The following is an 11,636-nucleotide window of genomic DNA, read 5'->3' as shown; positions in this document are numbered from 1 at the left end:
GCTTTTAATTTCAAGTAATTTACTTTATGCCATTTATCATTTGCCATTACACATATCATTTAACTTGTTGATTTTAATGTCATTTTCTCTTTGCTCACTTGAGCCATATATTGTGATTGTATATATTTGTTTGTGCTTGTGGTCTTAAGACCTTAAAATACTTAATAAACAACAAAAAAACTCCTAAAAAATGTTTGTGTGGACTGTTGGATTTGATTTGAGCTTTGGACTTAGAATTAGGCAACATTCCCAATGCAAAAGGACTTGGCCAATGCCAACATTTCTAAAACCAAGTTCTTGTGATTTGAATTTTCATCTGATGCAAGTATTGAGATCCACTTGAATTCATCTGTTACATGGTCTTGATGCAAATGTTACTTTGAACCTGTGTCTAATGCCTTATTCTGAGCCATTCAAGGAGTATGTCATATGATACATGGGGAAGATTATGAAGAAGACTATGAAGTTTCTAGCTTGGATGTGGCTACCTTTATTTGATTCCTTGCTCTTCATTGTACTACTTGCTTATTGATATTGCTTGATTTACAGTCCAAAGGAAAAATGGGTTTCTATATGACATTCTTGTCTATTGGATTGCATCCCATTGGTCAGATCTTTTCAACTCTTAACTTTTAAGTTCTTGCATAGGATTAGTCTCTTCATCTCCTCCCACTTCTTAAATTTCAAATCTCTCCCCCTTTTCAAAACCTGCTTTGCTTGTGATTTCTAAACTTAGACTTTATTGCAAACTAGAAACTTTGGCCTTATGTCATTGCATTTTTGAACTCTTTTCTGAATCAAACTTGTAAATGAACTTAACCATATTGACTTAAAATTTCAAAAGACAAAAAGAACTAACACTCATTCAAATTCTCTTAGGCCTTTTGTGCCTCTTTTAAACTTAATTTTTTGTTAAAAAGCAATTCACTCACTTTGAAATTGATACCATGGACTACGAGGTTTTGATCCCTCATTTTTATGTTGGTACGTAGGCACAAGATCGAAGGTCTTGTCAAACACAAAAAAATAGAATCAATGAATTATTTTCTCATCCCCACACTCTATTTTTTTCTCAAACATCATTTTATACCAAAAACACATACACACATAAAAAAGGGCTCCATAGGAGTACCTAGGACACTTTGGGTGCTAACACCTTCCCTTTGTGTAACCAACCCCCTTACCTGTAATCTCTGGCATTTTATTAGTTTTGATTTGAAAACTTCTTATCTTTGGGTTTTGTTCATACTTTTCCCTTTCCCTTTGGAAACAATAAAAGCGCGGTGGCGACTCTGGTTTTATTGCCGTTAAGTTTATTCATAGCTTAATGGTCATGAATTTACCGCTACAAGTAGTTATGCTCCAAGATGGGGGAAGTTGACCGACACATGGCACCACGAGAAGGCTTTGTAACCTCCCAACGGTTATTTTCAACTAGTATTTAAGCCAATGTTAGGTGAAATTCTAGAGGGGGCAATTTGAACATTTGCAGTAGGGGTAAAGCTTGAAGTATCAAAGCGTTTACGAGAAAAAAGTTACTCTCCTCACAAAAATGTATTTTGCCTCCACTTTATAATTACAAGTCATTTAATCTTCGCAAAGTTTATCTTTTGTCTTTTCTTGCTTTATCGTTTATCCTCTTTGGTTCAGTACTTTATTGTTTCTATTTTATGTTTTACCTTTATTACCTCCCTGACTCATCAAGAGTCTCGTTTACACCCTTTCAACTTGTCAAAAACACTGTTTACCAGAAAACCATACACCAAAAACACTAAAGTTCAGGACTCTGTAGCCGGTCCTGCAAGTAACCCTCATATAGGAAGGCTAGAGATTGTTGCGCGAAACAACAAATTGGCACACCTGATGGGACCTCGACAATGTTAAGTTGTATGTGATTGCGCAATGGAAAAAAGACGTCTCTTAGACCCCACGAAGAAACGTCTTTGGCGGGAGACACAACTATGCCCCAGGCCGCTGTCACCGGCTCCAATATGGCGTCGACGGTTTCAACAACGTCTGTAGGACCAATTCTGACGCCGTGTCAGCCACAAACGCCGACACCGACGATCATGGGAACTATGGGGCAACACATTGTTGGTGTAAGCCCTAGAGGCCAATACATTTTGGTACTTGTATCGAATTATTTATTAATAATAAAAGGCATTCTCTTTATTATGGTTGATTAATAAAGTCCCTGGAATAGATAGTCCGTTTAATGTATTAAGTGTGACTTAATCATGAGAACACATTAAACATAAGGACATTATTCCTAAAGTATCCGTAGTCGAGCTTTAGTGTGAAGTGGGATAACATTAAAGCATTAAGACTATTATGTTTGTAGACTGATGATCACATCTCATGGATCATGGATAAAGAGTTATCAAGTCTTAAACATAGGTATGAATATTAGGAGTAATATTTATACCGGATTGACCCGCTATGAGAATACTATATAGAAAGTTATGCAAGGTGTCATAAGTTATTCTCATGGTGATAATAGTGTATTCCACTCTTCGACCTGAAACCACTATGGACCCTAGATGTAGAGTCGAGTGCTTTATTGCTGATCCAACGTTGTCCGTAACTGGATAACCATAAAGACAGTTGATGGGTACTCCACGAAGCATACTGAGGGACATGAGTGACCTAGATGGAATTTGCCCATCCTGCATAACAGGATAAATGTCTACGGGCCCAATATTGAACTGGACAAGGATGACACGGTCTATGCCTTGTGTTCAATATAGACATAAGGGCAAAGGGGTAATTATACACATAAGTATTATCACAGAAGGAATTGTCAGATCACTTGACATTTTCGTGTCTTGGGTAGCAGTGATGTGTTGCTAGATACCGCTCACTGTTTATTATGTTAAATGCGTGATTTAATATAATTGCCAACGTCACGAAAACCTACAGGGTCACACACAAAGGACGGATTGATGAGAGATAGAGTAACTAAGGAATACCGTAAGGTACGGTGCCCTTAAGTGAATTATAGAACATCGTAAGGTACGGTGTACTTGAGTAGAATACGAAATATGGTAAGGTACCATGGGCTTAAGTGATTTTGGGCATATTATAAGATATGGGCCAAAATACACTTAAGTGGGCTTTTAGCTTAAAGCCCACACAAGTGGTTCTATAAATAGAACCCTTGTGCAGAAGCATTGTTTGCGGTTGCGTTTTTTCGTTTTCTCTCACTCTCTCTCTCTCACTCAAAGCCTTCATTCGTACCAGCTAGCACTGAGATTGAAGGAACCCGTTCGTGTGGACTGAGTAGAGACGTTGTCATCGTTCAACGTTCGTGATCGCTTCGTGGATCTGCATCAAAGGTTTTGATCGTCACAAGAGATCTGCACCAAAGGTTTCGATCATCACAAGAGGTAAATATTCTATCACTGATCATGACCATTCGTAAGGATCTCTAAAGGAGAAATTTTAATTTCCGCTGCGTTTTGGACCGCAATTCTCCTTCACACATGCCCAATTATATGGCTCTCATGTACAGAACATCGAGAATGCCGATGGAGTTTATGGAAAATATGCATAACCTCGGTTCGACTTACAGCGATACCTCGTCATCGCCATTCCCTCTTTATCAGGGGTTTGGACCTTTGGCAACCCCATTTGGTCGAGCCCCAGGGTTCGGATTGACGTCCCAATTAGTCCTAACTTTTACGTCAAACTCTATTGTCGTTATGAGACAACAGATGGACGAAAGTAACCATGAAATGATACACATGTTGACTCAGCAAATGGGTACTATTTTGAGGCCCTTTATCCAGGATTCAACGCAGAGCTATCATCAGTTGGCAACCCAAATGACCAGGATTGGAGACTTTTGGGAGCTCCAAGGGCTTAAGTGCGTCAAAATCCCATCCCTCCTCATCGACCAGAAACACCGGTTCGACAAGAGGAGATGATTGACAATACTGTCGAACAAGAATATCAGAAATTCAAACACATCCCAAGGGTGGCACGAAGGCCCCCCGTGGTACTGGTTAACCGTAACCAGGATCTAGACCAGGTGGTTTGCCAAGTTCGACACGATGCAACCATGGGGGAACAAAACCTAGAGGCTATCGTCGAACGGATCATAGTGCGAAACGGAGTAAGTCCTTGCCTCCAGGGCCGACATACTCCTCGCCTCTACTAGATTTTGTCTTATAGACAGACTTGCCAAGGGGATGGAGAGTCCCTAAATTTACTAAGTTCACGGGGGATACTGAAGAATCCACGGTTGAACACGTGACCGGGTACCAGACTGAAGTTGGTGACATAGCGAACAATGAGGAGTTAAAGTTGGATACTTGATTATTCTATAAGGAAGAAGCTGGATACTCAGTATCTTAGGGATATGGCCTAATTGTCTGATAGGGTTCGACGTATCGAACGCTTGAAAGCGGAGAAGTCTAAGGCCGGCCGATATCATAAGAAAGAGAAAGTGTCCTACATCACAATCGAAGGAAGCTCTTCCAACGATGAAGATATAGTCGATATGAGTGAGGTTAATGTGGCAGAACTTAAGCTCGAACCTCCATATGCGTGCAAGGTTTTGAAGCCATCGAATGGGAAAAACCCAGTCGAACCAGAGAGAACAGACAAATATGTCGCTAAGACATATACGTTTGACATGTCTAAGTACGACGAGATCTTTGATTTATTGGTAAAAGATGGTCAGATTATCGTCCCTCAGGGTTTAAAAGACCCTTCCCTAGAACAAAAAAAAATGGGATTTTGTAAATTTCATAATTTCCTTGGTCACAAAACTGACTAATGTGTTCTTTTTAGGGATTTGGTGCAGAAAGCTCTGAAAGAAGGAAGGCTCCAGTTTGGCGAAAGGCCAAAAATGCAGGTGGATTCTGACCCTTTGAAGGTGGAAGAAGCTTTGTATGTAGAGCCTATAGAGTGCATGATGGTAGAGACTACTGATGGTCTCATCGAGGTTCTCAATGCAACCTCGTTAGCTGAATCATTTTAAGTGATGATGGTCGAAACTACTAAAGGTTTCAGAAACAAAGACCAAATGAGGCCCGAGTCGGCCTATCCCCAGCCTAGAGAAAGCTTGTCTGATTTCCAGGAGAAGTGCAAGGGAAAGGGATCAAAAGCTCTATTATGCCCGAAGTGCAGTGCAGTATTCGACGAGAGAACCTCCGAAAGACTGGAGGCCGACAACAAGGCCGTGAAGGAGGAAAACCTGTTGTCCCACAATTCGTGTTCGACAGGCATGAAGCACCTCGATATAACAAAGAGTACATAAGACAGTTTCAGCATCCCCACCCAAAGACATTCATTCCTCTAACTGATGTTCCAGAGTACATAAGGCAGGAGAATCCTCAATCAGAAGGGAGGCAAAAGGCAAAAATGGAGGGTGTTAGAGAAAGAGGCATCGTCTCCAGAGAATAAAAGAGGCTACACAATCTCTCCTAACTACAAAGGAAAAAATCCAATGACTAGGACACAGTGGAGATGCCACCAGCGTAACAAACAAGTTGGGAAAGCCATTACCATTCCACAGTCGAAGACTTCGGAGACTGTTGAGCAAAAGGAATAGATGTCAAAGGTCAAAGGACTTGGAAAAATGGTGGCCAATCCGACAGTGGCCATGACCGTTGACTCGACGGGAAAGAAAATGGTGATAACTACTCCGAACATGGAATGTTCGTCAGAGATCGAGGGACAACCACGAAGCGAGGAAAAACCGAAGGAGGAGGAGCCGGAGTATTCTCCCTAACCAGAGGAAGAAGGGCCTGAATATTCTCCTCAATCTGATGAGGAATTCACCGAGGATATGTACGACGAAAACAACGACGATATATATGTTGTACCCCAAAATTTGCCCTCCCTTTTTCCTAGTTTTTACATCCAACCAATTGACTTGGAATCATTTGCATACATTCATAATTCATTCATATGCGTCATTCTTCCATTAGTGGATCACCATAGATTCAAAACTTTTGGCTTGTGAAACTAGGGTTTATGCAAGGATCAAGTTTTAAAAGCATGGTTTGACTATTTCATCAAGCATAAGGGAAGTGAAACCCTGATTTCCTGATGGTGGAGGTATGGATTCAACACAGGGTTGCCCAAGCAATCCTTAGGGGTCTTCAAAACCCTAATTATTAATTATATGATGATGGGATGCTTTGGAGCTTCTTGTCTTGGCTATAAACCCTAATGAAGGCTCATACATTAGAAGACTTGTTGTTAAAGCATATGGTTTTATTCAAAGGACTTGATTAAGGAGGTAAGCCTCATGTAAACCCTAATCAAGGAGAGAATGGTCTTGATCAATGTGATGCAAGATATCACGGTCGATCAATTTGACGATGTGGTTGCAAATAACACTGCTAGTAGGTACTTGAGATTTAACGAAGCAGAGCTACCTCCTGAGGGAAATGCCCATAACAAAGCACTACACATTTCGGTCACGTGCACAAACTCTCTTCTATCTCGAGTCCTCATTGACACTGGTTATTCGCTTAATGTATTGCCAAAATCTACATTAAGCCAATTGCAGTTTAAAGGGCCCGAGATGAGGACCAGCACGCTGATCATCCGAGCTTTTGATGGTTCCCGAAGGCAGGTTATTGGGGAGGTCAATCTGCCTATCTGTGTTGGACCCCACCAGTTCAACATTACCTTCCAAGTCATGGATATCAACCCATCTTACAGTTGTTTGTTGGGTAGACCGTGGATTCATGCCGCTGGGGCAGTCACCTCTACATTGCACCAAAGGCTGAAGTTCTTGATTGATGATAAGCTGGTAATTGTGTGTGGTGAAGAAGATTTGTTGGTTAGTGAACTTTCCTCGTTCAGATATGTTGAAACAGATGAAGGGATTTTGAGGTTCCGCTCCACTTTTTAGAATTTGAAGAAGTCAGTTCCGCTACCTCCAACCATAACCAATCATCCGCTGCCGTCCTATCCTCAGTGAGAAGTGCCAAGCAAACGTTGGAGAAAGGTCCGCTTCCCGGTTGGGGTAAGGTTGTCAATGTGGAAGAGAAGCGCGACAAGTTTGGTATCGGTTATCACCCAGCAACACGCAAGGCAAGTCCAAAGAAAAAGCAGTTCAACCCGATCAAATTCAGCAGCGCCGACTTTCAAAATGAACATACTATGGCAGTTCTTGGAGAGTCCAGCGGAAGCAAACCAGGGGCACCCAGCCTCATACAGAAATGTCCTCTAGGGTTCAAGCTTCCCAATTGGACGGCTATCGTGATTCCCATAGTGTACTCGGAAAAAACGTAATGCATTTTGTTTTCTCAATCCCTCGCCCTCTCCTAAGACGAGAGGAGAGCTTGTAAGGGCCTCCATGTTTAAAAGTATTATGTGAATAAATAAAAAGTACTTTTTTGCATGTAAAACTTGTGCCCCCTTTTCTTTCCGTTGTTTTTCTTTTTCACTAAAAACAACGAAGTGGCAAAAGATTTCTTTTTCTTTTTTCCGCTTTTCTAAAAAAAGCATACTAAAATAAGCTCATCATGTGCAGAGCAAACAAAATATTGATTACAACATGGCTAAAATCAACTGTAAATCTGGATTTCCAATCAACCAAGATGAAGACGACAGTGAGGAATATTGTGAATTACCAGCTGAACTAACACGACTCCTTGAGCAGGAAGAAAAAGAGATTCAGCCGTACAAAGAGCCAGTGGATGTTATTAACTTGGGTTCTAAAACTGACAAAAGAGAAGTAAAAGTTGGGGCATCTCTTGCCAAGCATTTAAACTCCGAGTTGGTAGAGTTATATCACGAATATGTTGACATCTTCACTTGGTCATATCAAGATATGTCAGGATTAGACACCAGTATTGTTGAACATCACTTGCCACTCAAGCCTGAATGTCCTCCAGTTAAGCAAAAGCTCAGAAGGACTAGACCCAACATGGAACTCAAGATCAAAGAAGAGGTTAAGAAGCAGCTTGACGCTGGCTTCTTGGCCATTTTTGAGTATCCACAGTGGGTTGCTAATATCGTTCCAGTTCTGAAGAAAGATGGTAAAGTCAGAATGTGTGTAGATTATCGAGACCTCAATAGAGCGAGTCCAAAGATGTCGCTAGAAGATATGGAAAAGACAACTTTCATCACACCCTGGGGGACTTACTGCTACAAAGTAATGTCGTTCGGCCTGAAGAATGCAGGGGCAACATATCAGCGCGCCATGGTAACTCTCTTTCATGACATGATTCATGAAGAGATTGAGGTTTATGTGGATGAAATGTTTGCCAAATCCAGAATTGAAGAAGATCACTTGGTGAACCTGAGGAAATTGTTTGTCAGACTCCGAAAGTTTAAACTGCGCCTGAATCCAGCTAAATGTACTTTTGGGGTCCGATCTGGTAAACTCTTGGGTTTCATAGTCAGTCAGAAGGGCATTGAGGTTGATCCCGACAAAGTTCGAGCCATCCAAGAAATGCCAGCTCCCCAAACAGAGAAAGAAGTCTGAGGTTTCCTGGGGCGAGTCAATTACATCTCCAGATTCATATCACACTTAACGGCTACTTGTGAACCGATATTCAAACTGCTGAGAAAAAATCAATCGATTGTATGGAATGATAATTGCCAAGAAGAATTTGATAAAATAAAAAAGTATTTGCAAGAACCACCAATCCTAATACCACCGGTTCCTGGTAGGCCTCTCATTATGTACCTCACAGTGCTCGATGAATCTATGGGTTGCGTTTTGGGTCAACATGACGACAAGGCAAGAAAGAGCATGCTATTTACTATCTCAACAAGAAATTCACTGAATGTGAGACCAGATACTCACTTTTGGAGAAAACTTGTTGTACTTTGACTTGGGTTGATCGACGCCTAAGATAATATATGATTTTCCATACCACTTTATTGATATCCAAAATGGATTCGATAAAGTATATCTTCGAAAAGCCTGCTGTTACTGGTAGAATTGCCCGGTGGCAAATGTTGTTGACCGAGTACGATATTCAGTATGTGACCCAGAAAGAAATAAAAGGGAGTGTTCTATCTGACTACCTTGCTCACCTACCTATCGAAGGTTATCAACCGTTGAGGTTTGACTTTCCAAACGAATACATTATGTTTATCAGAAACTTCACTATGTCAGGCTTTGAAGCAGACCCCGAACCAGGATCGCGATGGATGCTCGTGTTCGAAGGTGCGTCCAATGCTCGAGGCCATGGCATTGGTGTTGTTATCACTTCTCCAACCGGTTTCCACCTTCTATTTACCGCTAGATTGTGTTTTGACTGCACCAACAATATGGCAGAATATGAAGCATGTATCTACAATTTAGAGGCGACAATCGACTTAAGGATCCAAATTCTTGAGGTATACAGTGATTCAACTCTGGTAATCAGTCAGGTAAAGGGTGATTGGGAGACTCAGGATAGCAAGTTGATACCTTACAAGGAGCATATCAGAAAATTGGTACCCTACTTTGATGAAATCTCTTTTCACCATATTTCTAGGGAAGAAAATCAGTTAGCAGATGCTCTAGCCACGTTGGCATCTATGTTCAAAGTCAAATGGAAGAACGGAGCACCATCCATCCATATTGACCACTTAAATGAACCAACACATTGTCTAGAAATCGAGGAAGATCCTGCCGATACGCCCTGGTTCTATGACATAAAGACATTTATTGATATCCAAAATGGATCCGATAAAGTATATCTTCGAAAAGCCTGTTGTTACTGGTAGAATTTCCCGGTGGAAAATGTTATTGACCGAGTACGATATTCAGTATGTGACCCAGAAAGAAATAAAAGGGAGTGTTCTATCTGACTACCTTGCTCACCTACCTATCGAAGGTTATCAACCGTTGAGGTTTGACTTTCCAGACGAATACATTATGTTTATCAGAGACTTCATTATGTCAGGCTTTGAAGCAGACCTCGAACCAGGATCGCGATGGACGCTCGTGTTTGACGGTGCTTCCAATGCTCGAGGCCATGGCATTGGTGTTGTTATCACTTCTCCAACCGATTTCCACCTTCCATTTATCGCTAGATTATGTTTTGACTGCACCAACAATATGGCAGAATATGAAGCATGTATCTACAATTTAGAGGCGGAAATCGACTTAAGGATCAAGATTCTTGAGGTATACAATGATTCAGCTCTGGTAATCAGTCAGGTAAAGGGTGATTGGGAGACTCGGGATAGCAAGTTGATACCTTACAAGGAGCATATTAGAAAATTGGTACCCTACTTTAATGAAATCTATTTTCACCATATTTCTAGGGAAGAAAATCAGTTAGTAGATGCTCTAGCCACGTTGGCATCTATGTTCAAAGTCAAATGGAAGAACGGAGCACCATCCATCCATATTGACCACATAGATGAACCAGCACATTGTCTAGCAATCGAGGAAGATCCTGACGATACGCCCTGGTTCTATGACATAAAGAGATTTATGGGAAAACGACAATATCCAGAGGGTATATCCATTACCAATAAGAAGGCTTTGAGAAGGCTCTCTTCCAAGTTCTTCTTAAACGCTGATGTGTTATATAAGCGAAATTATGATTTTGTATTGCTCAAATGCATGGATATACAAGAAGCTAGTACGGTCATGAAATCCATACATGAAGGCTGCGAGGGTGTACATGCAAAAGGTCCTACTTTGGCCAAGAAGATCCTTCGGGCTGAGTATTATTGGACGACAATGGAGGTTGATTGTTACAACTTTGTTAAAAGATGTCACAAATGTCAGATGTATGACGACAAGATCTTTGTGCCACCGACTCTGTTGAATATTTTGACTTCTCCATGGCCTTTTTCTATGTGGAGCATCAATATGATTAGGATGATAGAGCCTAAAGCTTCCAACGGTCATCGATACATCCTAGTCTACATCGACTACTTCACGAAATGGGTCGAAGATGCTTCATATGCTAATGTCACTTGACAAATGGTTACCTGGTTTATCAAGAAAGAGATAATATGTCGCTATGGGATACCTAGCAAGATCCTCACTGACAATGCCAGTAACCTCAACAACAATATGATCAGGGAGTTGTGCGAAGAATTCAAGATCAAGCACCACAACTCTTCACCATACCGGCCCAAGATGAATGGCGTCGTAGAAGCAGCTAACAAGAATATCAAGAGAATGATCCATAAAATGGTCAAGACATACAAGGACTGGCATGTGATGTTACCCTTTTCTCTGCACAGTTACAGAACCTCGGTCCGCACATCCACTAGGGAGACTCCATACTTGTTGGTATATGGGATGGAGGTTGTCCTACCGATTGAAGTCGAAATCCCTTCACTCAGAGTCATCATGGAGTCTGACCTCGATGAAGTTGAATGGGTTTAATCACGGCATGACCAATTGAATCTGATCGAAGAAAAGCATTTGACGGCTGTCTGTCATGGTCAGTTGTACCAAAGACATCTCAAACGAGCTTTTGACAAGAAAGTTCTTCCTCATGAGTATCTTGCAGGGGAACTCGTGCTCAAAAGATATTCTGCTATTCACTTAGACCCGCGAGGCAAATTGACTCCCAACTACGAGGGACCTTTCATCATTAAGAAGGCCTTCTCAGGTGGGTCTCTAATCCTCACGACAATGGATGGGGAAGACTTGCCATCACTAGTGAATGCATACATAGTCAAAAAATATTATGCCTAAAAATAAATGA

At 41.3% G+C, this 11,636-nt stretch overlaps 2 protein-coding genes across 2 annotated transcripts; both read left to right on the top strand.

Annotated features, from left to right (window-relative positions):
- The first annotated feature begins 7,519 nt into the window (after positions 1 to 7,519).
- LOC127102454 (uncharacterized) lies at positions 7,520 to 8,452 on the top strand. Its single transcript, XM_051039823.1, has 2 exons — positions 7,520 to 8,003; positions 8,202 to 8,452. The coding sequence occupies exons 1-2, from the start codon at positions 7,520 to 7,522 to the stop codon at positions 8,450 to 8,452; spliced, it is 735 nt and encodes a 244-aa protein (XP_050895780.1).
- Positions 8,453 to 9,640: 1,188 nt separating this feature from the next.
- Positions 9,641 to 10,897, top strand: LOC127102453 (uncharacterized). Its single transcript, XM_051039822.1, has one exon. The coding sequence runs from the start codon at positions 9,641 to 9,643 to the stop codon at positions 10,895 to 10,897; it is 1,257 nt and encodes a 418-aa protein (XP_050895779.1).
- The last annotated feature ends 739 nt before the right edge of the window (positions 10,898 to 11,636 follow it).

The sequence above is a fragment of the Lathyrus oleraceus genome, chromosome 7 (assembly GCF_024323335.1).
Source record: "Lathyrus oleraceus cultivar Zhongwan6 chromosome 7, CAAS_Psat_ZW6_1.0, whole genome shotgun sequence".
In the NCBI taxonomy this organism is placed as follows: domain Eukaryota; kingdom Viridiplantae; phylum Streptophyta; class Magnoliopsida; order Fabales; family Fabaceae; genus Lathyrus; species Lathyrus oleraceus.
The sequence above is the reverse complement of the archived record's forward strand: the minus strand, read 5'-3'. Positions and strand labels throughout refer to the sequence as shown.